The following is a 22,036-nucleotide window of genomic DNA, read 5'->3' as shown; positions in this document are numbered from 1 at the left end:
CAGCTTGCAGGGCTCACTTCCAAATGCATGAACCTCATTATTTGACACGTTGGCATTGTTTAACATGACTATGCAACATTGTAACAACATTTATAGGTCAGAAAAGAGGAAAAGCATAATAGAATAACTGTAACTGTAATAGAAGGTGATGCATTCATGGGCAGGAAAGTCCTGTATCCTAAACCAAACAGCAAAGTCATTATGTTACCCTGCTAAAAAATAATCCTCAGGGAAACACTGACACCGTGTATTTGTGCATGTTTGTATGAGTGTGGAAATCAGTAAATACAAACTGAGTCACCTGCCAGTCTCACAGAGCGTCACAGACACAACAGCTCAGTTTGTTTCACTTGTTTCCTCAAACAGGTTTTAAGCTTCTGTTGGAGTTGGGAAAGGTGTAGGTCAGTTTGCCAGAACTAAAATGAGCTTGGGTCTGAACTGGCTGGATTTGGGTTGCTGTTAGTCTCCCTCTGGCGAGGTGGTCTGTAGTGGTGGGGAGTGAGGCTAAAGACACACTGATTTGAGGCTCTGGCTAACATTAGCTTACGTTACATAAATGTGAACTTCATGCCGCAGCCATGACCTTTTAGCTCCAGTTGGCAAAAAGCTAAACTATTAGCATCATTTTCATTCATCATTTTCGTTTATTGCCAGACTCTCTTTTTGACTTTTTTTTTTTTAGTCTATCTTCCTTTTTTTGCACTGCCTTGCAGTTTAGGCAGTTTGGACGTACACGTACATCTGCATCTGTTAAACAGCCAGTAGGAGTGCTCTCTCTCTGAAATGGCCTGTGATTAGCCAAAGTCTCCCGTGACAAGTTAGATTTTCCAAGATCTGAAAACAGAAGCCAAGAGGAGGAGCAAAAGTCTGGTTTTCTCTCAAACCACCTGAATTACAATATGTTCAAAGTTTATTATGGAACTTTTGCCCAATGCCTCCCCAGAATTGTAACTACACGTTGCGGTGACGCCGACCTGTCTGTCGCTATATACTGACATTTCCCTCAGGAGAAATGGAGCTTGTATTTAGTTTTAGTTCACAGATAAGAAACAATAAATTGTGAAGACAATAAAGCCTCCACTAAAATAGCATTTTAAGTCTTGTGTGTGATTTATCCTTCAGGGATTTATACTTCGGGATTTATCCAGGTTTCAAATGAGAAGAGGGAAAGATCGCCGGCTGCTAGGCTAATCAATACAATGTAAAATGCCAAAGGCTTGTGCTAATAACGTTAACATGTTGTATTTGTTTGGAAAACGTGTTTAGTATAAGACAATTGTTTTGTCAGTGAACCTTGTGAGTTGTAATGGAGCCACACTGTGTACTGTTACCTTTGTTAAATGTTGCTGTTGTCCCTGGTTTTATATGAGAAGAGGAAAAGATCGCTAGTTGTTAGGCTAATTTATAATAATAAGACAACTGTTTTTGGCCTCTGGATTAAAATGTGAAAACCTAAGAAGGTAACAAAGTGCAGTTTCCCCTTTTTACTTTAATTCAACCTACCACTGAAACTAATACTGTTTTTACTTTATACTTGCACTTAGCTGTTGGCAAAATGTACATTAACTCACTCTAATAACCATATTTCTGCATAAAGCCCATCTCTGCACTGGACCACATGCATTATATACTATAAATTCATACTTACCTGCAATGCTTGAATAAGAAAAAGATGATTTGTCTAAAAATGTGGCTTCAGTTTGGTTGAAAATGATCAAGAAAAGGTTTTAAGACGTATCAAATTTAACTGTCTTATACCTGTAGACACCCTGTATTCTCTGTTGTTCTGTTGCTTTGCAAAATAGTTCATTTTTTGACGATAAAATCCTTCAAATTTAAATCCTAACACCATTATATGTTCTAGAGGTGGTTCAGATATCTTGCTGTATGACTGAACAGTAATCTCTGTTTGAATCAGCATGCAAATTCACAGATGCTGCCAACAGAGAGGATCAGTCATCCAGAACAAAACACGTTTCTTCCTGCCGCTTCACATCGTCATTAAGCTAGTTCTTTAGTGTTCTTCAGTATGTTTTACTGTCACTTACTAACAGAGCCTCTTTAAGATCATCCATGCAGCCAGCAAACTGATTGGTCCTCCCACGCTCAGTTTATCCGTCCATATTGTCACAACTGTGACGTGGAAGACACTCATCTCAGCACATGATGCTGAGCATTATATAATCACAGTGGACAGTATCAGTCTATCTACAGAGGGACTGGTATTCAACTTGAGTAGTTTTTTTTTAATGAATCTAATTTTGCTTCATTTTAGAGGAAAATGGTGTGATTGCTGTGCTCTGCTGAGAGCTTGGCAAATTAGGAAATTAACTTTTAAGCAATGAGTTCATTGCATTGTTAATGATTGTATTTGCTGAGTCATGATATGTTTTTAAATTTGTTTAATGAGTCACAGCACTTAAGGTTAATGTTAGGGGAAAATTGAGGGCTTGCTTTAATATTGAAAAACATTTATACTGTTTCCTCCAACCTATACTGTCCTCTAATAACTCTCACCAAAGTGCTTTTGTTGCCTAGACTTGACCACAGACAGTGGTCAGGCCGTGAAATTGCTCCCCATTTGCAAAGTCCTGCAATTTTTACGCTCACCAACAACCTGGTCCTGACCCCCACTAGAGGTCACTGAAGTTTCATGGGGTGTTGCAAGGCCTGTTTGGTTTTAAGGTGTGGCACGGTAGTGCAGTGGCTAACAATGTTGCGTCACAGCAAGAGGCTGTTCTCCCCGTGGCAGCATTCACTGGCTTCCTCCAAAAATCAAAGACATGCACGTTAGGTGGTAACACTAAACTGTCCTCTTCCTCAGTGTCAAAATAGTGACTGAACTCTGGCCTTTACATTGACACCTCACTTGAGCCAATAGGAGCTTCCAGTGCTGTTGCTATGGCTTTAGTAGCCAGCAAGGGCCTGTGTTGAAACAAAGACCCTCCCTTACTTTGTAAGGCCTCATAGCCAATCAGTCGCCAGAGATTGGCCTGATGGCTAATGGATCTTATAACCAATGACACTCCTCACCTTCAGAGGAGTTTTAAACCCATTACGTTCACCACAGACTTGTATAAATGTACAGAAATGTACAACAATATAGATTTTCTAGAAGTGTTTTTACAAACAGAAAGCTCTTAACTAGACATTCTGTCTGTTTTGATTAGTTTTTCACTCTTTATTCAGTTTAGTGTTTTTCCCTCTTTTATTTTGACCAGCATCTGGACAAAACCTCAGAAAAACGTGGCAGATGTTTATTTTCTGTGATACTGTTATTTACTTTGATTCTGGACCATGTGAAGCTTCATGTCAAGGTCTCATAATGTTTTCCAGTTAATACCTCCCAGTCCCAGTCATCTGCAGCATCAAAATATTCAGGCAGAGATACACAAATAAATTATATCAGTGTGGTGAAACTAAATCAATGACAGAAGCTCTTGGAGTGATTCTGACTGTGGGGGAAAAACTTCAGTTACCTTTTAAATGAGACCGTGCATGTACATGTATTAAAGATGAACAGCTCTCAGTTTACTTTGGGAATGCACTGAGTATGCTTTATAGGCAAATTTAGGTCAATTTTCCAGGACCTTAAACTATAAAGAGGCTTTAGTTGGTAGAGATGTGGCAGGACATGAGGAAAGAGAAGGAGGATAAAATTACATTAATGTTCTCAGCTGTGATCGAACCAGGATGTTGAAATTATGTGATCAGTGTCTGAGACAGTCAGGCTGTTGAGATCTCTGTCTCGCCCGAATAAAAATGAGAGGTACCCAGAACTCTGTGGGGCCTCTGTCATCAAATCTGTCTGTCACACACTTCCCCTACTGGTGAGGATGTGCACAACATGGCTGTGAATCAAAATGCCTTGTGTTCACTCTCAGTTCTCTCTCACTCTCAGTTTGTGTTTGTGTCCGACATTATTTAGATTTTTAGGCCCTGATTAATTATTTATATTCGATGGTAGTCTGTTTTTCGCAGCTTCATTTCTGTTTCTGTTTCTCATGTCGGCTCAGATTGGAAAGGAGAATCCAGATCCTACTACGACCCACTGTGGGGAGCTCCGGGTGTTTTCTCTTCTTGGCGTTATTTAAGGCCGGTTCATTAGCCTTCTGTTAGTAGACCCTGTTCAGTGCTGATTTGTTTGGTTACTTATTCAATTTTCTCATAACCAATATGGGTTTTTGGGGGTTTTTTTTGGGATATGTGGGACCTCTTTTGTATAAAGCGGTCTCATTTCAGAAGCAGGGTCCCTTTTTGATAATCCACAGCAAATGCTGGTCAAAGTTTTCATAGGGACTGTTTCATCGGTGGAGAGTCGTGCCAGTGAAAAGAGTTGACAAAGACACCCGTGGATTGCGCACAGTAGCAGGGACACTGTCACTGTAAAGACAAGTTGCTGGTGATTTTGTTTTATTATTTTAAAAATTACCAAAATAATTCAGAGGCAATATTTAAAAAAAAAACTCAGACAGAAAGGCAAGACAGCTTTATCTGTACAACACATTTAATACACCAGGGCAATTCAAAGTGCTTTACTGAGCAGTGAAATATAAATCACAATAAAGAGTACAGAGAAAAGATATAAAAAGTAGAAATGGTTATAGTAAAAAAAAATCTGTAAAAATAGCAAACCTGTAGACGAGGTACAAAGATAAAACATTAGTTATTTAAAATTAAAAAAGACATGAAGCTACCATCCAGCATGTCTACAAACTGCAAAACCTGAGAATTATTTGTCAATTTTTTTTCTTTAAGTGAATAAACCCTTTGTTTAGAGGAAAAAGTAGAAACAGTAGTTCCATCCCTGGTTATGAGGGCCCCTCCACTTGCTCTCCGTCCTCAGCGGTGTTACTGGTGTGCAGCTAAATAACCACTAGATGGAAGCAGATGGCCATGTAACCACCGAGGCGCATGTCTGTGTGCCTGCTGTGTGAGAGTAAATGTTATGGGAGACAGATACGAGGTGTTTTCTGTTGGTTGAAGTGCTGACTGAAGCCAGAGCGAGTGGCTGCAGCATGTGGCTGCGATCCTCTTTGTGGACCTCAGTGTGAAATATCCTCAGATTCACTGGTGTATGGATTTTTATCTTATGTGTGTGTGTAATATCTGAGACATCCAGTGAGAAGGATAAACATACGAAGTCAACTATCATGGGGAAAAATGTAATCTTTGTAAGACTTTAGTTTCAGGTGCTACAGTGGAGAATGTCTTTGACCAGTAAAGTCATTTTTAGAAGTTTCCTGTGAGTATAACATCAGAGATGGGTTTTACTGGTAGTTTTAGGGGCAATTTGATATGATTCTCTGTCTCTATTATGTCGTTTTCAAATGTAAGCAATTATACAAACCTAGCAGGCCTCTTTTTTGACAAATTCAGAATTTCCTCCTCCCTGACTTTTGGCCATTGTTCAGTTAGCCCTTTTTCTTCTGCAGGACGAGGCTGTTTAGAAGAGAGTCAAGACTCTGTCAGTATAACTTGTGCCCATATTCTCTAAGATTTTTTGAAAGTTAATATCTTGAATTATAATCTAATCTTTAGAAAATAGCAATTCCACTTTGTTATCATCACAGAAATAAATGAACTACTGAGATAAAGGCCTGCTTTGTGTTTGTTCACAGGTTTTCTTTCAACCCTTAAAATCAGTTCAGCCTCATGACCCCATGTGAAGCTTTGGTGGAAACTAGTGCTCTAATTATTGCAGTAACAGATTTGGTCATAAGATGTAAACTCAGTTAATACTATGTGGATCAGGGGCCAAATAAAGTACACAGGACAGAAATTGAAGTTTAAATTTAGGGTTTAAATTAAATTTTGATGAGGGGTGCAGTCATGGACCCACAGAACACAGAGAGGAGTTTGTCAGACTTACAGTAATGGTGTAACTTTGTCTTCCTCTCCCAGTTCCAGCATATATACTGTACATACTGTATATAGATTTATAGACATACATACTGTAGCTATACTTTGTGTGTCAGCTTTACATAACTGACTGTAGGCGAGGGACAGAGCCTCGTCTAAAATTGGCTTTTTTATTGACTTCTTCAGCTGCTAAGCATTTTGTGATGTCTGTAATGTTGCAGAGGAACTACTCTGAAGGCAGAGCTCCTCATTCTGAATTAAATACAGATAAATTTCTCCTCATTATGATTCGGGAGGAGATAATCTGAACTGATGCCTGTTTACACTCAAATTAAACCAAGTTCAGGCTCCCTAAAGGTGTGTTGGATTCAGGGGCATCTATTGGCAGATATGATAAATAACAGAGCTGCATGATTATGGCCAAAATGATGATCTAAATTATTTTGATCAGTATTGAGATCACCATTATTTATCATGATTATTCATTGTTTTTTTGGGGACAAAATATTTTTATTGCATTCTTAAATTTAAATTAACACAGCTCTGCTTTCACTTCAGTGTCGTGCTGCATTGCTGCTAACGGACAAATCTTTCTTCACAATAAGACTGGTCCTTTTTCACTGTGTGTCTTTTAGAAGCAAAATATAAATAACATTTTGCCAAAACTTTTTTCTCTAAATTAAATGAACATACCATACCATGAACATACCATTAGCAGGAATGTAGCACAGGGTGACAGAGAAAACTCTGTCACCCTGTGCTACATTCCTGCTAATTTGTATTGTTTGTTGCAGTGGGCAGTACTGTGTGAGAGTTGACTTAATTATGACTTTAAAAAAAATTGCTAATCTAACAGAGGTGAAAAATTCCACATGATGCCACATTCATTACACCTTGTCCTTGCCATGCCATCTGATATGTCACTAATGTCCCACGTGTCCCACCTTGAAAACACTCCTGTGAAAACCTCATCATCTGCTGACTTGATTCAAACACTTCAAACATACACATCTCAATAGACTTCATACAAACCCTCTGGAAACTGATCTGTCCCATGTGGACTGTGTTAAGAGGGAACTGACCTCTTTACATTCAGAAACAGCTTATGGGTCACGTGGCGCATCCCATAATGTGCGCACAAAAATATAATAGAAAATATATAATCCTAAAAACAAACTAAGTTTATGGCACCAAATACAAAGTAATGATTGATGTTTTTTATACATAGTGGCCAAATATGTAATTCTATGGATTTAACATGTATGTAAAGACCAAACCAGACATACCTGCACCTCAAACATGCTCCCGAGTGTGTGTACAAATTCACAGGAAGCTGATCCGTCCCATGTAGCCTGTTTGAAGAGGGGAGCGACCTCTTTGTATTTGAAGAAGTCCCTGGTGTCACATATCGGGCAGCCTTTAAAGAGCACTCTGTTTTAACAGTTAATATACAGTACAGGCCAAAAGTTTGGACACACCTTCTCATTCAATGCATTTTCTTTATTTTCATGACTATTTACATTGTAGATTCTCACTGAAGGCATCAAAACTATGAATGAACACATGTGGAGTTATGTACTTAACAAAAAAAGGTGAAATAACTGAAAACATGTTTTATATTCTAGTTTCTTCAAAATAGCCACCCTTTGCTCTGATTACTGCTTTGCACACTCTTGGCATTCTCTCCATGAGCTTCAAGAGGTAGTCACCTGAAATGGTTTCCACTTCACAGGTGTGCCTTATCAGGGTTAATTAGTGGAATTTCTTGCTTTATCAATGGGGTTGGGACCATCAGTTGTGTTGTGCAGAAGTCAGGTTAATACACAGCCGACAGCCCTATTGGACAACTGTTAAAATTCATATTATGGCAAGAACCAATCAGCTAACTAAAGAAAAACCAGTGGCCATCATTACTTTAAGAAATGAAGGTCAGTCAGTCCGGAAAATTGCAAAAACTTTAAATGTGTCCCCAAGTGGAGTCGCAAAAACCATCAAGCACTACAACGAAACTGGCACACATGAGGACTGACCCAGGAAAGGAAGACCAAGAGTCACCTCTGCTTCTGAGGATAAGTTCATCCGAGTCACCAGCCTCAGAAATGGCAAGTTAACAGCAGCTCAGATCAGAGACCAGATGAATGCCACACAGAGTTCTAGCAGCAGACCCATCTCTAGAACAACTGTTAAGAGGAGACTGCGCCAATCAGGCCTTCATGGTCAAATAGCTGCTAGGAAACCACTGCTAAGGAGAGGCAACAAGCAGAAGAAATTTGTTTGGGCCAAGAAACACAAGGAATGGACATTAGACCAGTGGAAATCTGTGCTTTGGTCTGATGAGTCCAAATTTGAGATCTTTGGTTCCAACCGCCGTGTCTTTGTGAGACGCAGAAAGGTGAACGGATGGATTCCACATGCCTGGTTCCCACTGTGAAGCATGGAGGAGGAGGTGTGATGGTGTGGGGGTGTTTTGCTGGTGACACTGTTGGGGATTTATTCAAAATTGAAGGCACACTGAACCAGCATGGCTACCACAGCATCCTGCAGCGACATGCCATCCCATCCGGTTTGCGTTTAGTTGGACGATCATTTATTTTTCAACAGGACAATGACCCCAAACACACCTCCAGGCTGTGTAAGGGCTATTTGACCAAGAAGGAGAGTGATGGAGTGCTGCGGCAGATGACCTGGCCTCCACAGTCACCGGACCTGAACCCAATGGAGATGGTTTGGGGTGAGCTGGACCGCAGAGTGAAGGCAAAGGGGCCAACAAGTGCTAAACACCTCTGGGAACTCCTTCAAGACTGTTGGAAAACCATTTCAGGTGACTACCTCTTGAAGCTCATGGAGAGAATGCCAAGAGTGTGCAAAGCAGTAATCAGAGCAAAGGGTGGCTATTTTGAAGAAACTAGAATATAAAACATGTTTTCAGTTATTTCACCTTTTTTTGTTAAGTACATAACTCCACATGTGTTCATTCATAGTTTTGATGCCTTCAGTGAGAATCTACAATGTAAACAGTCATGAAAATAAAGAAAACGCATTGAATGAGAAGGTGTGTCCAAACTTTTGGCCTGTACTGTAAGTCACTTCAAAGGATGCCAAAGACATCCCATAAACACCCCTCTGACAGAACAGGCTGCCTGAACATCTCAGAGACATAAACACCTTCACACCAAATATTGTCTCTAACCTGTGGAGGGAAAAATATTTCAATAACAGCAAAGTGTTTGTTTGATTATACAGAAATAAAGTCAAGGCTGACAAAGACTTCTAAATTTTTCAGATTATTAAATTATTATGAATCACCTTTAATAGATAATTACAAATGTATTTCTCTCATCCACTAACAAATGGCACCAATCTTTAACACATCATGTTCTTGAAACATTTGCGTCACCTGATATATGGGAATTCTGTAACATTTATGTGTTTAAAGAATCTTTTTAAGCTGAAGTGCATCGGATTTAGAGGGATATATGTATATGCTTCCTAACCGCCTGACCTGCTCTATCTGCCTTTGGTTAGTGGGAAGAAAGCCAGAATCTTCTGTGTTACATACGTGAAGATCAGAGGTCCACACCTGACATTCATTTTTTTCCCATTTCTATGATTTACCTTGTGCTTGGTCTCACTAGAATGATTTAAATGGGAAAGAAAAACACATTTCTCCTGGAAAAAGATCCTTTCAAGCAGAAGTAGCAGCAGAGGAAAACATCTCCAGTGTCAAGGTACTTTTGGAGTTACATGTCACATAATTCGTGTTATGTAGTCCACACTTTGATGGACAGTACTTTATGTCACCACCACACACAGATGTGAACAGAACCTCTGGCACTGTGGCGTCATAAATAAAAGCACAGAGGTCCAGTACATTCTCCCTGCTTGTTAAACCTGAAGACAACTGAGTGGGTAAACACACTCATCCCCTCAGCAAACGTTCTTGTCATACTGCTGGCAGCTGCTGCAGAAGCTTTAGGAAATTGTCGGCTTTTGTGGCATTTTATTCATCTGTAGAATTACAGAATGGTTTTGGGCAGAAGGTGATGTCTCACAAAAGGTGTTTTTGGACCAGTTCTTGAGATTCAGCCCATGACACACCATCAAGGGCTCTTTTTTCTGTTTGCATCCACACCACCAACAGAAACGATGAAGAGACATAAGCCAGCTATCACTTGTGCTGTGAGAGTCCTTACTCTGAAATAGGAGTTGAAGAAGTCCCTCACTGTGGTGTTTTAACAACTACAACTGTTCCTAGTTCATGTGATGCAGACAAAATAAGAAGGGGTGGTTCATAGATAAAGTTCCCTCGGTCTGAATACACCTATAGAACATAAGATACAGCAGAATACAACCACCACCTTACTGGAAAACAGTACAACAGATGTAGGGCACTTTATCCGGTGTCCGAAATTAAATTTTTGACCAGCCAACCGAAGGGCTGGTAGATGAAAAAGGAAGAGGAGGTGATGGTGGAAGGCATGACACCTAGGCGAAATGGCTGCTAAGCAGCAGACAGCAGCATAGGGACCAACAAAAGTGGGTATTTTTTAACACTACTTTGGGACATACATTTGGTGCTGTGGCCGTGCTGCGGCCATGCTGCCTGCTCTCTCCGGTTTTACGCCAGGCTCGGCTCCTTTCAAAGACTCCTTGCGAAGCACTCCTCCTGGGTTTTTTCGGACCTATTTGTATTGCGGAGTTTTGCACAGCAGCGAAACTTTGCTCTCAAACCACAAAAAAATGTGATGGCACAATAGTTTCCTTCAGTACATTATTCTGTGCTTTCTTTTGATTTTCACATTGGCTAGTCATCCTGTTTAATTTGTCTTCTGATTAAATCGGAACTGCTGAAACAAGTTGTAGGAAGCTTCTGCAAGTAACTGGTTGCTGGCAGACACTCTGTGCTGCAATAAAATGGTTAATCAGCAGTGCCGTGCACTGTAGAGCCGACGTGCTGCTGGTTCTGCCGGCCTGAATACAATATAATGTCTATAGTCTTACTGTTGTGTGTACAGCCTTATAGACTGAGCTGAGCAGTGATGCACGGGTCGACCCGTAACCCACGGGACCCGCAAATGGACCTGCGGGTCGGGCAGCAGTGATCGTCTGTTAAATCGGTCTGTAAATGATATTTTGACATTATTGGCTATTACTGTCATGGCATCCAAAGGTACTGATGCGTTGAGCAGGTGACAGTCCGCGGCCGTTTTCAAAACACGCTTGTGTCACGCACTCCAAAAGAAACTTGTTGAAACTTTAAACAATAATTTATTGTACAAAACGGGGGGAACAAACGTTGACAAAAACGGTTCCATAATTCATATTAAATTCAAAAGATAACGAAAAAACAGCTACAAGTTAGAGGGAATAGTGATAAAGTGGTAAAACTTGGCATTGATCCACAGCCTCAGACGGATGCGCTCAAGCGTGCTGTGCGCACAAGCTCAGTTGGTAGGCTGTACTATATTTTCACATTTTTGACAATGCAATTTAAAAATTTTGATTTTTATCTATAACTTACATTTACCAACAACAAAAAGACTGCATTTAGCACCAAAAGAATATGTCAAAAATAATAATAATAATAATAATAATAAAATAAGTAAATAAAAAAACGAATATTGAATACCAAATTTTCATAACGAATACCTACCCATAAAAACGAATATTCGAATATCCGAATATTTGGATACAGCCCTCCATATGAAACATACAAATAAAACATATCTCTGGTTTGCAGAAAGGTACAATGCCAACATCTGTTTTGGTGAATGGGTTGAGATGCTACATCCTCATAAAATGGTGGGTTTAAATTAAGGTGCTTGGCGGCTGTGTTTTTTAAGAGATTTTGACACTGTAGTGTTTTTTATGGATGGAACAGATGAACCATCACCTTACAAGTGTTGGCTAGATTAAAACTAATGCAATTATGTAACATTCATTCTCAGTATTATAAGTATCGCTAGTCACCCTGTACATGTAATGAATACAGTGCAGAAATATTGTCTTTCATCTGTGTAACCAGCAGTGACTACAACAAAGAGATCTCTTCTTTCATTTTAACAACAACAACAACAACAACAACAAAAAGAGGCAAAAACATTGAGTAATACTGCAAACATCCTCTCTTAATGTTTTTTGTGTACAGCTTCAGCTGCTCATCCATCAGCTCTCAGTAGGTTGGATCGATCTCAGTGACTCCTCTTCAAAGCCTCACATCTTGATTTAGCACAACAACAAGGATGTTTTGATCGAGTTGATAGTGATTTATGTCACACTAGAGCTTTTGCCTCCACTCTCAAACACACTCAGGTTTAAAAACATGAAACATGTCGTAAAAGGTCAAAAAATATGTGGAAGGATCACTAGAGAAGTTCAACGTGAAGTACCTTCATCATCAGCATCAGGAATCAGGAGCATATATGTTAGATTGTTCACCCCACCTGCCCTCTGCTGTCACCTCCAAGAATGTTCCACACATGGCTCACATTAACTTCTTTGCGTCCGATCAGTATTTATGTCTCTTATCTGAGGAGATGACAGTAAAGATAGAACTAAGGAACTACGCCCTGTTTCAAAGACAAAGAGAAAACAAAACCGTTATGAACCTTTGGCTATGTTCGAGTCTCTGTGCTCACAACAACAGTGAGGAGTTGGATTAAAGTATGTTTGTGTTGTGGGAAAACGTAGGTCTGGGAGTTGGTGTCCAAATAGTTTCAGTGGATTGAAACTGTAAGAAAATATTGTTTTTTATTTGATGTTGCTTGGAAAGATGAATTTTATGAATTCACTTGTTTACCTTTGCTTCTTTTACCAGGACAAAGATGGTGATGAACAGCCTCAGCTGACGGTTGACATTGAGGAGCCACATACAGAGGACCTGGAGGCACCTGTGGACAAAAGTGCAGATCTGGTTTACTCCCTCAATGACAGGCCGCCGTGGTACCTCTGCATCCTGCTCGGCTTTCAGGCAAATGAAGTTCCTGTATTATCCATAGACTGAACAGTGCTGCAGAAATCCTTCTTTAAAGCTGCATTATTTAACGTTTAACAGGAGAATGCAGAAAAAAATTCACAGACACAATGCCCCCACAAATTATCACTTTAAGTTGCTTAAGATAAACTGCAACGTACAACATCAATTCAGTTCAGTTCAGTTTAGTTTTATTTATAATATCAATATCACAAATCACAATTTGCCTCAGAGGCTTTAAAGCATACAACAATCTGTCCGTGGACCCTCACAGCTGATAAAAACTCCCGAGAAAACCCAAATGTAGTCTTTTTTCTGTTCAGTTTATTTACTTTATTAATCCCCTGAGGGGAAATTCAATGACCTGATGAATGTTAGTCAAATATTCACTCTCCCTTTAAGCTCTGGTTTAAACTCCAGGGAACCTATTTAAACGATCGGGAATGCATGGCCTAAAGCAGTGGTTCTCAGATGGTGTGCTGTGATGCCAATCCAGGTGTGCTGCAGGATCATGTGATGACCACACATTATTATTGCAATATTCCACTGGGCCTATACAGAAAGTTATGAATGAATTTTTCTTTGACTGTGTCAGTGTGTTTTGCGCACCCATTTCCTAATAAAGAGGCAAACTCTAGCTAAAAAATATAATTTGATTTATTTAAATTTAAAAAATCCTTCATGTTGAACCTATTTGTCACGTTTGTGTTTGGGAATTATAAATGTGTGACACATGAAAAGCCCTGATTGGCAGCCAGTGTGATGGATGATAACATTTAAAAGGAGAAAGCCGTGAGTAGGACGATGAATTGCTTTATTGTACGGAGCAAATTACAAAAAAGTTCCAGTGAGGACAACCTACCACTTGGAGAAAAGAGGAAAGAAAGACACTTGTCAGTATCACTAAAGCTGCCTGTGTTGTTTTTATTGTCTTACATCCTGATAAGAGTGATAACACACGTTATAGAAGCTGCTGTACTAGGGGTGGGAATCTCTAGGCACCTCACGATTCGATTCAATTCCAATTCCGAGGGCAACGATTTCAATTATAGAACAATTCTCGATTCTAAAAAGAGCCAATAAGAAAATTTACACTAGATGTTAAAAACATTATTATAATAAAGCTGGGAATACATATCCAGTGCATACAAACTGTATCACTTACTGTGGTTGAGATGACTACGCTCCACCAGTGTCTTCCGGTCCATCCTCCTCATCCACAAATCTCAAACTCAAACTCTCCTGTCCCTCGTCGACCTCCTCGACACTCTCCTCCAGTATTTACAAAACTATAACTGACTATAACTATCTATGAGCTATAAAAACACAAACTATTGCAAAGAAGACGAACAATGGCAAAACTATGAGCTATGGTAAAAACACGATGAAAACACAGCAAAAAATACTCAAAAACACCGGCATAAAAAAAACTTAAAAGCTCTCAAAAAACCACAAATACTGTTATTATTTATATATTATCTGGAAAGCTCCGGTTCTCAGCTTTCAGAATCCATTGGAATTATGTCGATAGCGTGAATGGTAGAGGAGTTACGGTAATTTGAAAAATAAATATAAAAGTAAAATTAAAATCGATTATGAGTTTTCCACATCGATGCTCGCATCGTTCAAGACAGAATGTCGATGCATCTAAATATCGATTCCCCCCACCACCACCACTCCTATACTGTATACACTTATAAATACAGGTGTGCCTTGAGATTTTAGCTGGCTCTTTGGTGTGTCATGGCCCAAAAAATGTTTGAAAACCACTGGTCTACAGAAATGTTTCCTGACTGGTGGGTCGTGGTCCAAAAGTGGGTCCGGGGTCCATTCTGAATGGGCCGCAAGTGACTCACAAATGTGTCAAATTTGTAAAAACGTTAAAAAAAAAAACCCTTTATTTTTAAGTACAGTCAATTTACTGCAGAGAGCTTTTACTTTATTCCTTTCAATGTCCTGCAGTAAAGTGAGTGACTAATAGACAGCTACTTGACAGAGACAGCAAAGTAGCTCAACAACATGGCCAAAAGCAAGTATGACGCTGAATGTAATAAACGGTGTGGACCTTGAACTAATGACAAAGGAGAAGGCTGGACCCTGGGGCTGGACCAGCTGGGAACCACTGGTCTGACGTGCATGGTGCTTTTAGGGCGTGTCCAGGTCCACTTTTGCTCATTAAACAGAGCAAAAGAGCACAGAGTAAAGTGCCGGGGGCCAGGAGGGTGTATTAGCCTGTTTATTAATCACAGTTGTTTTGGGTTTAATGTGACGTCAACCAATCAGAGTGTCATCTCCTGTTCTCTTTGAAAACAGGTGTGTCTGTATCTGAGGCTCGGCTTTACATAGTGGATTCAGCAAATTAGAGAAGCAAGCGGCTTCCTGTTGAGAGTAATGCAGTAAAGGCCTTTGCACACTGAGTACATTTTTTCAGATGAGTTTTTTTTAATGTCATCCAAAAGAAAATTGTTCTGCACAGAAACCTTGCACACTGATTGTGACTCGTTTAATTTTTGTATTTGTTGTGAAAATCTCATTATGAGACAAAATGAAAAGACACATTTCCTCCTTTGCCTCTCTCCTCTGGAGTTACTTATCTGACTGACACCACTCCCTCCCTGTCCTTCATTTGGCACAGCAGCAGCTGCATGAAGGTGGGAGCTGTCCTCCCTCTGTGTGTGGTCCTCATCCTCCTCCTCTTCATCATCAACCCCCCTGAATATCACTATCTGACCTGTTGAAAGTAGCTGTCTGAGTTATGAATGATTCTGTGCGCCCTGTTCCTCTGTCTTGTCTTGGCTGTGTCCTGCCGCCACATTTTCTTCACTGATTGGCTCTGATGTATGTAAAAATGCAGAAAATCAAACCCGTTCTGGAAATTTTAATGACAGATAAAAGCTTCAGACTCAGTTTTTTTTGCCTTTAATGTACAGGATAGAGTGAAATGGGGTGAGAGAGAGAGAGCGGGGGGTGACATGCAACAAATGGTTGCAAGCCGGAGTCGAACCTGCGACCGCTGCAGCGAGGCACTATCCACTACGCTACCGATGCCCTGTCTGTTGGCAGCTCTGATCTCTGCTATGTTCACATTTTAGAAAATGTGATCAGTATATTCAGTCTTACTGCACCATTCTGACTTCAGACCAGGTTTTTTTGGTCAGTCGTTTTCTGCAGCCTCAAAATTGTAACAAATCCACAATGCACCTGACCACACCCCATTTTAAGAACTTCACAGCCATGGATGCACAGATAGGCGCAAATACAATTGTTACTTAGACAACGTAACATCAACATCATTATGAAATTGGCAATGACAGTTGGGCCAAAGTTCCAAAGATCGGGTCCGAGATGTTTCAGTATCAGTGAGCTAGTTGCTAACTCTCCCTGCCATTTGGTGTTGGGCATGTCGTGTACAGTTGGTGTATCAAAGTAGAGCGCAGCTTGGGCTGCATTTTCCAGACCAAACCCGACCTGAGCCTGACGCAGTTTGTTACCTGACATAGTTATTGTTATCATGGTTACAGCTGGTCTGTTTACCATGATCACACATGGACAGTGTGCAAATGACCATCAAAAGGCTGCTGTCACGCACAGTCAAACACGCCGCATGCACAGCAGCACAGCACACATGCTCAGCTGGAGCGGAGCCTGTGTTGCGTTCAAGTGTTGTCACGTAAATAACAAATTCCAGCACTTAAATAGGCCATAGCAAAACACAGCAGCATGTCAAAAACAAATCACAAATTTTGCTCAGGTGCAGCCCACCCGGGCCCCGTTCTGTCACTGTAGCTGGAGTACTGCGGTATGACGGTAACCACAAAAGCAGTACCACGGTTCATGTTTACTGCGGTAAGTTACCGTCACCGTAGACTCACAAGTCAGTCTTTAGACGCTTTGCTTAACTAAAGACTGATGTCTTTCTCCCTGATTTTGTGTTTAGATGGGCGGATACAATTTCAGAGTTTAAAAGAACTCAGTAGTAAATCCACAGGGCAGTCCTTCAGTGGCTCACTGAACTCTTGTGCTCGTAAACATAGTCCGACTGGGTTAAAAGTTTTAAACAAAGTCGCTGTAAGTTCTTCATTTCCACAATCTTGTGGACTGAGCATGCGTTTGAAAAAACGGAGGTAACTCTCTCGGCATCCATTTTCAAGCTCTCTGTGTGTTTGTTTCCTTGCGGATGAGAAAAGGGGGAACGCACATTTCCAGGAGGGCGTGTCCTTTTCAAAAATGCAAGAGGCGTTGCTTTGTTGCCGGCCGTTTTCTCTGGTGTGTTAAACACACTTTAGAGAGGAGTGTCCCCAGACTATCAGAAGGCAGAGATCTCTGATTGTCTGGTGGCAAGACTATTGTCACCGTGAATACCGCCCAGCCCTATATATGTAATACTGTCAAACCACAATATTTTTTGAGACGGTTATTGTACCATGAAAATCTCATACCGTTGCAAACCTTAATGAGACTGAACTATCAAGTAGATTAAAAAAAAGCTAAATGAGTGAAAAGAAGATATAATGCTCAGTAGTTTTGTGAAGTTGGTGATAATTCGACTTGGATTTGTCATTGCAAACGACCCCTTCAACATTACATGAAGTTATTAACGTCAGTGCCAATAGAATGTGTAGATTAGTGAAGCATTTGGGTGAAATTAAGCTGCGTAAATGAGCCGAAACAACCATTTGACATACTTTAACTGAATAAAACATCCTGTTACTTAATAGGAAATAGCTGCGTTAAGCAACAGAACATTATTGTCAGGTTTAGTGTGATACCTTCCCCCAGTAATGCCTGTAAAGACATGAGACTGGGAGCCATGCCTATGCAAATCCTATTTTAACAGCCCAGCTGTTTCCCAGCATGTAGAGGCTTGTCCTCTCTTTTTCACTATCTGCTTTTTGTTTTAAAGATAGTATTTCATACTATCTTTAAAACAAAAAGATAGTATGAAATACTTCCCTTTGTTCTTCCTGGAGGAACAACACCTCCTTCCTGCTTTGTGCCCCTAAAATCAGTCCAGCAGATCCGGGATCCCGTGGCTCCCAGTATTAAATTCAGAGGAACTCAGTCCTGTTCTTGGTAAAAGTCGAACTCATGACAGTGTGGGAATAAAGTGGTCATTCATATTAAAATGTCTCAGCCTCAGTAAACAGTACTTAAAAAAAATTTGAGCATTTTAAGTGTTTAACTGATTTGAAGCACTTGATGTTGGAAATGTTTCACCTCTTTGAAGCAGCTGTGACATGTATTAAGTCAGTAATCCACAGGGATTTGATCCTGACATTAAACCTGATGTCCTCTGATCCAGCAGCTGTCAACATCTGACAATAAATTAGACTGAATCACATGTTGGAGGACAAAACTTGTGTCAGAGTACTTTATTATTGGCGCACATCCCAGCTGAGAGAAGGTGTTCACCACAGGAAGAGAATATGAGGACATAAAAGAGAATATTTCTTATATACACCGATCCGCCAAAACATTAAAACCACTGACAGGTGAGGTGAATAACATTGAGAATTGTGTTACAATGCAATGTTTTGCTGAGAAACTGTTTGGTCCTGGCATTCATGTGGATATCACTTGACATGCTCCACCCACCCAGACACTGTTGCAGACCAAGTGCACTCCGGAGCAATGGTACTCTACAATGGCAGTGGCCCCCTCCACAGCAGGACAATGCCCCATGCCACATCGCAAAAGCTGTTCAGGAATGGCCTGGGGAATGTGACAAAGAGCTCAAGACATCGACCTGGCCTCCAAGTTCCCAGCTTGCTTCAGTATACATGGTACATGCTGGTACAGCAGAGACACCTACGAACCACAGTGGGACCTCCTTGGATTCAGACTTGGCTCTGACATGGACACAGGACCTCTGGGGATGTCCTGTTGTGTCTGGCACCAGGGCGCTGGCAGAGGATCCTTTGAGTCCTGTGGGTTATGTGGTGGGGCACCAGCACATCTCACAGATGCTTGATTGGATTGGGATATGGGGAATTGGGAGGCCAGGTCAATACCTTGAGCTTTTTGTCACGTTTCTTGGGTCAGTCCTGAGCAGTTTTTTGGGGTGTGGCATGGGGCATTGTCCGGCTGGGGGGCCATTGCCATGAGAAGGGATACTTGGTCTGCAACAGTGTTTACATGATTCAGATTCAGATTCAGAATACTTTATTAATCCCCGGGGGGAAATTGTTTTTGTTCCAATGCTCCGTGCAAAGTAGAAATAGAAATACAGCATGAATGGAAACAAGAGATAAGGATGAAGATATAAATAAAATACTAAAATAGACAATGAAATAAATAAAATAAAATATTAAAGTAGACATTAAAATAAAATAAAATAAAATAAAATAAAATAAAAGATTAAAGTAGACAATAAAATAAAATAAATAATAAAATAGTAAAGTAGACAATCTGAAATATATACAGTATACAATGAAATGGTTGTAGCGTTATAAATGAAATAAGAATGAGTAATTATATTGTGTGTTTTGTTTTATAAATAGCCAAATGAGTCCGATCATCAGAGGGAGGAGTTGTACAGTTTAATGGCCACAGGTAAGAATGACTTCCTGTGGCGCTCAGTGGTGCATTTAGGAGCAATCAGTCTCTGGCTGAAGGTGCTCCTCTGTTCGACCAGAGCATTGTGGAGAGGGTGAGAGCCATGCTGAAGTATCGCCGAATGGCAGGACTAAAGATTTCTCAGCAGAACATTGCATTGTAACAAAAATAATCAATGTTATTCACTTCATCTGTCAGTGGTTTGAATGTTTTGGCTGATCTGGGCACAGGGCAGTGTACTGGAAGGACATGAGAAAAAGTCCTGTTTGAGTTTACATAACAGAAGACCTGCAGATCATGAGTTTGAGCAGCTGTGACATATGAATCATGCGGTAAATTTAGTTACAAGGAGGCGCTGCAGAAGAGTTTGTCATGAATCTGCTGTTAAGATATTTGTAGAGTGTAATGTTTCTGTTTGGTTGTGCATTAAAGATTTGTCTTAGTGCTGGAGGTCTGAAGACCTTTCCTTGTGGTGACTCCTCGCAGCCACCTGAAGGCAGCAGTGTCTCACTGGAATAATGCTGAGCACTGTCAAGCCACAGTTATGCACATCAGATCCTCTGGTTACATGTTGTGTAATCAACATCGGGCTGTTGTGAAATAACCCTGGAACCCCCCTGTGCACATCAGACATCTTTTTATTAAATAACTCTCACAAATTCTTCTGCACACACGAGGACACATTAAAAACAGATCATCACAGCCCCCCCCCCCCGCACTGTAGGTCCAATTTAGTTTAACAGTCTTGTACCATTAAACTTCAGCAAACTCAGAATCTACTGCCACACACAGACACACAGTTTATCTCTCCTTCTCTTGCTTCAAAATTCCTCCTCATCAAGATCAGAATCCGATTCTGACAGATACTGATTCCTTCTGACTTCTCCTCCCCTCCATGAAATCAGGCTGCCTGGGTCAGACGCTGTGCTGCAGCTGGACGGCACAGGAGGGGATCTAAGTCCTCAGGTGAGGGGGCTGCCAGCTGGACCATCAGGATGTCAGATAGGGTGGCTGGAGCAAGGCATGACCTCGAGGCAGTTTTTTCAAGCTTCATCACAATAAATCCCCTGTAAGTCAGTGGAAGAGACTGGAACGGAGAGGCTGAGGTCCACCAGGCTGAGAACATCAGGGCACTGGTGGTGTAGACTTTGATCTATCTCAGGACAGGTCACCTTTTTGGTACAGTCTGTTTTTCAGAATGGTCGGGAATGACATCAGATGTCACTTCCGAGGACAGAAGGACTTGCTTGAAATACCTCTGCCATAAGGCTTTCCACGCAGGCGTCTGGAAAAGGCTTTTTGTGTAGGCCTCAGAAAAGGCAGAGAGGCCCCAGAACACAGCCATACCGCCAAATATAGTACACAATTGGAAATAAAGATTTCTTTGACTAAAGTGGTCCTGACTGAAACATGTTTTTGGCAGGTCCCAGGAGGTGCACCAAGATTTGAAGCCAATTCTCCCACATGTTCTCATCCCAGGTCGTCACATACGGCTGCTTTGTCAGCGGACTTTCATGTCTACATATTACCCACCAGGTACCCTTCTGCGTCTGCTGTTGATATTCTAGGATGCCAGAACCAACGCTGGGCTGTAAAGAAAAGCACGTGGTTAGGTTCAGAAAACACATCATGGTTTGGCTCCACATTCATACTAGAAGCTTTGTCTCATCTCATCATAGTTAAACTCTCTCCCATTGTCACTGAAGAGTTTCTGGGGTGGGCTGTGCACAGTCATCCAGATGTGTACATGGAATGCTGCACTAAACCTCGTGAACATGGAGACACCATGCACCTGGGTGTAATTCATGCAGATCGACAGCAACAGTCGTGTTGTACTGAGATGCCAGTGGCAGGTCCTGGCTGAGTCTGACTTTATCTTTGATGCACTTCACATTCATTGTCATTTGTCTGTAGGATGATGTTACACTGAGCTCATCAGAAGTCTCTGCAGTCTGTCAGCAGAAACAGGACCAAATAGTTTATGAAGCTTTTTCAGGATTCATGCTTTCTTCATCCTCATCCTTTTTTTTTCCTTTGGAGTGATGACCTCAGCAGTCACCAAACCTGCTCATCACAGTGAAAGCTCCATAATTTTCACACAGTAATGACCCGAGCTTATAAAGGCAAGTTTTACAGGTTCATTAAACATCACTGTTTTGCCATTTTCCATGTCCAGAGCTGTCTCTGCTCTTTTCATGGAGGCTTTACTCAGAAGCAGCGAAATGTTAGCTGGGACTACTTCAGTTTCAATACAACACTTAGGCTCTGTCTGTAACTATCCAGATATTTTTGTAAATGGATATTTTTCCACTCTGTTAAAAAATAAACATTCGTCCACATGACCTGGTTTTATGAAATATCTCCATTGACTCTTGAACACTGAAAGGACTCCAAATGCTCAAGTGTGCAGTGTTGGAACACAAAACTAGAAAAGAATCAGTCAGGAAGGATAAGGAGAGAGCAACTGTCTGTTAAAGTGTGGATACCCGACCCGAGCCCGATGGGACCTGTTGTAACCCGATGGGTCGGGCCAGGTTCGGATAACAAATCAGAAATTTTACCTGGGTTCGATTTGGGTTTGGCCCACTTGACATGCTGCTGTGTTGTGCTATGGCCTATTCAAGTGCTAGTGCTAGTGGAGTTTGT

The 22,036-nt window shown here is 40.9% G+C and overlaps 1 protein-coding gene across 2 annotated transcripts in view; it reads left to right on the top strand.

The window, feature by feature from the left end:
* The window catches only part of si:dkey-106n21.1 (solute carrier family 23 member 2), an 83,688-nt gene that overhangs the window by 6,540 nt on the left and 55,112 nt on the right, over positions 1-22,036 (top strand). For both annotated transcript variants that reach the window (XM_049573036.1, XM_049573035.1), the window contains exon 2: positions 12,680-12,832. In XM_049573036.1, coding sequence (XP_049428993.1) covers positions 12,680-12,832 — 153 coding nt within the window. The remainder of the gene's footprint in view (positions 1-12,679; positions 12,833-22,036) is intronic.

This window comes from Epinephelus fuscoguttatus, linkage group LG4 (assembly GCF_011397635.1).
Source record: "Epinephelus fuscoguttatus linkage group LG4, E.fuscoguttatus.final_Chr_v1".
NCBI lineage: Eukaryota > Metazoa > Chordata > Actinopteri > Perciformes > Serranidae > Epinephelus > Epinephelus fuscoguttatus.
The sequence above is the reverse complement of the archived record's forward strand: the minus strand, read 5'-3'. Positions and strand labels throughout refer to the sequence as shown.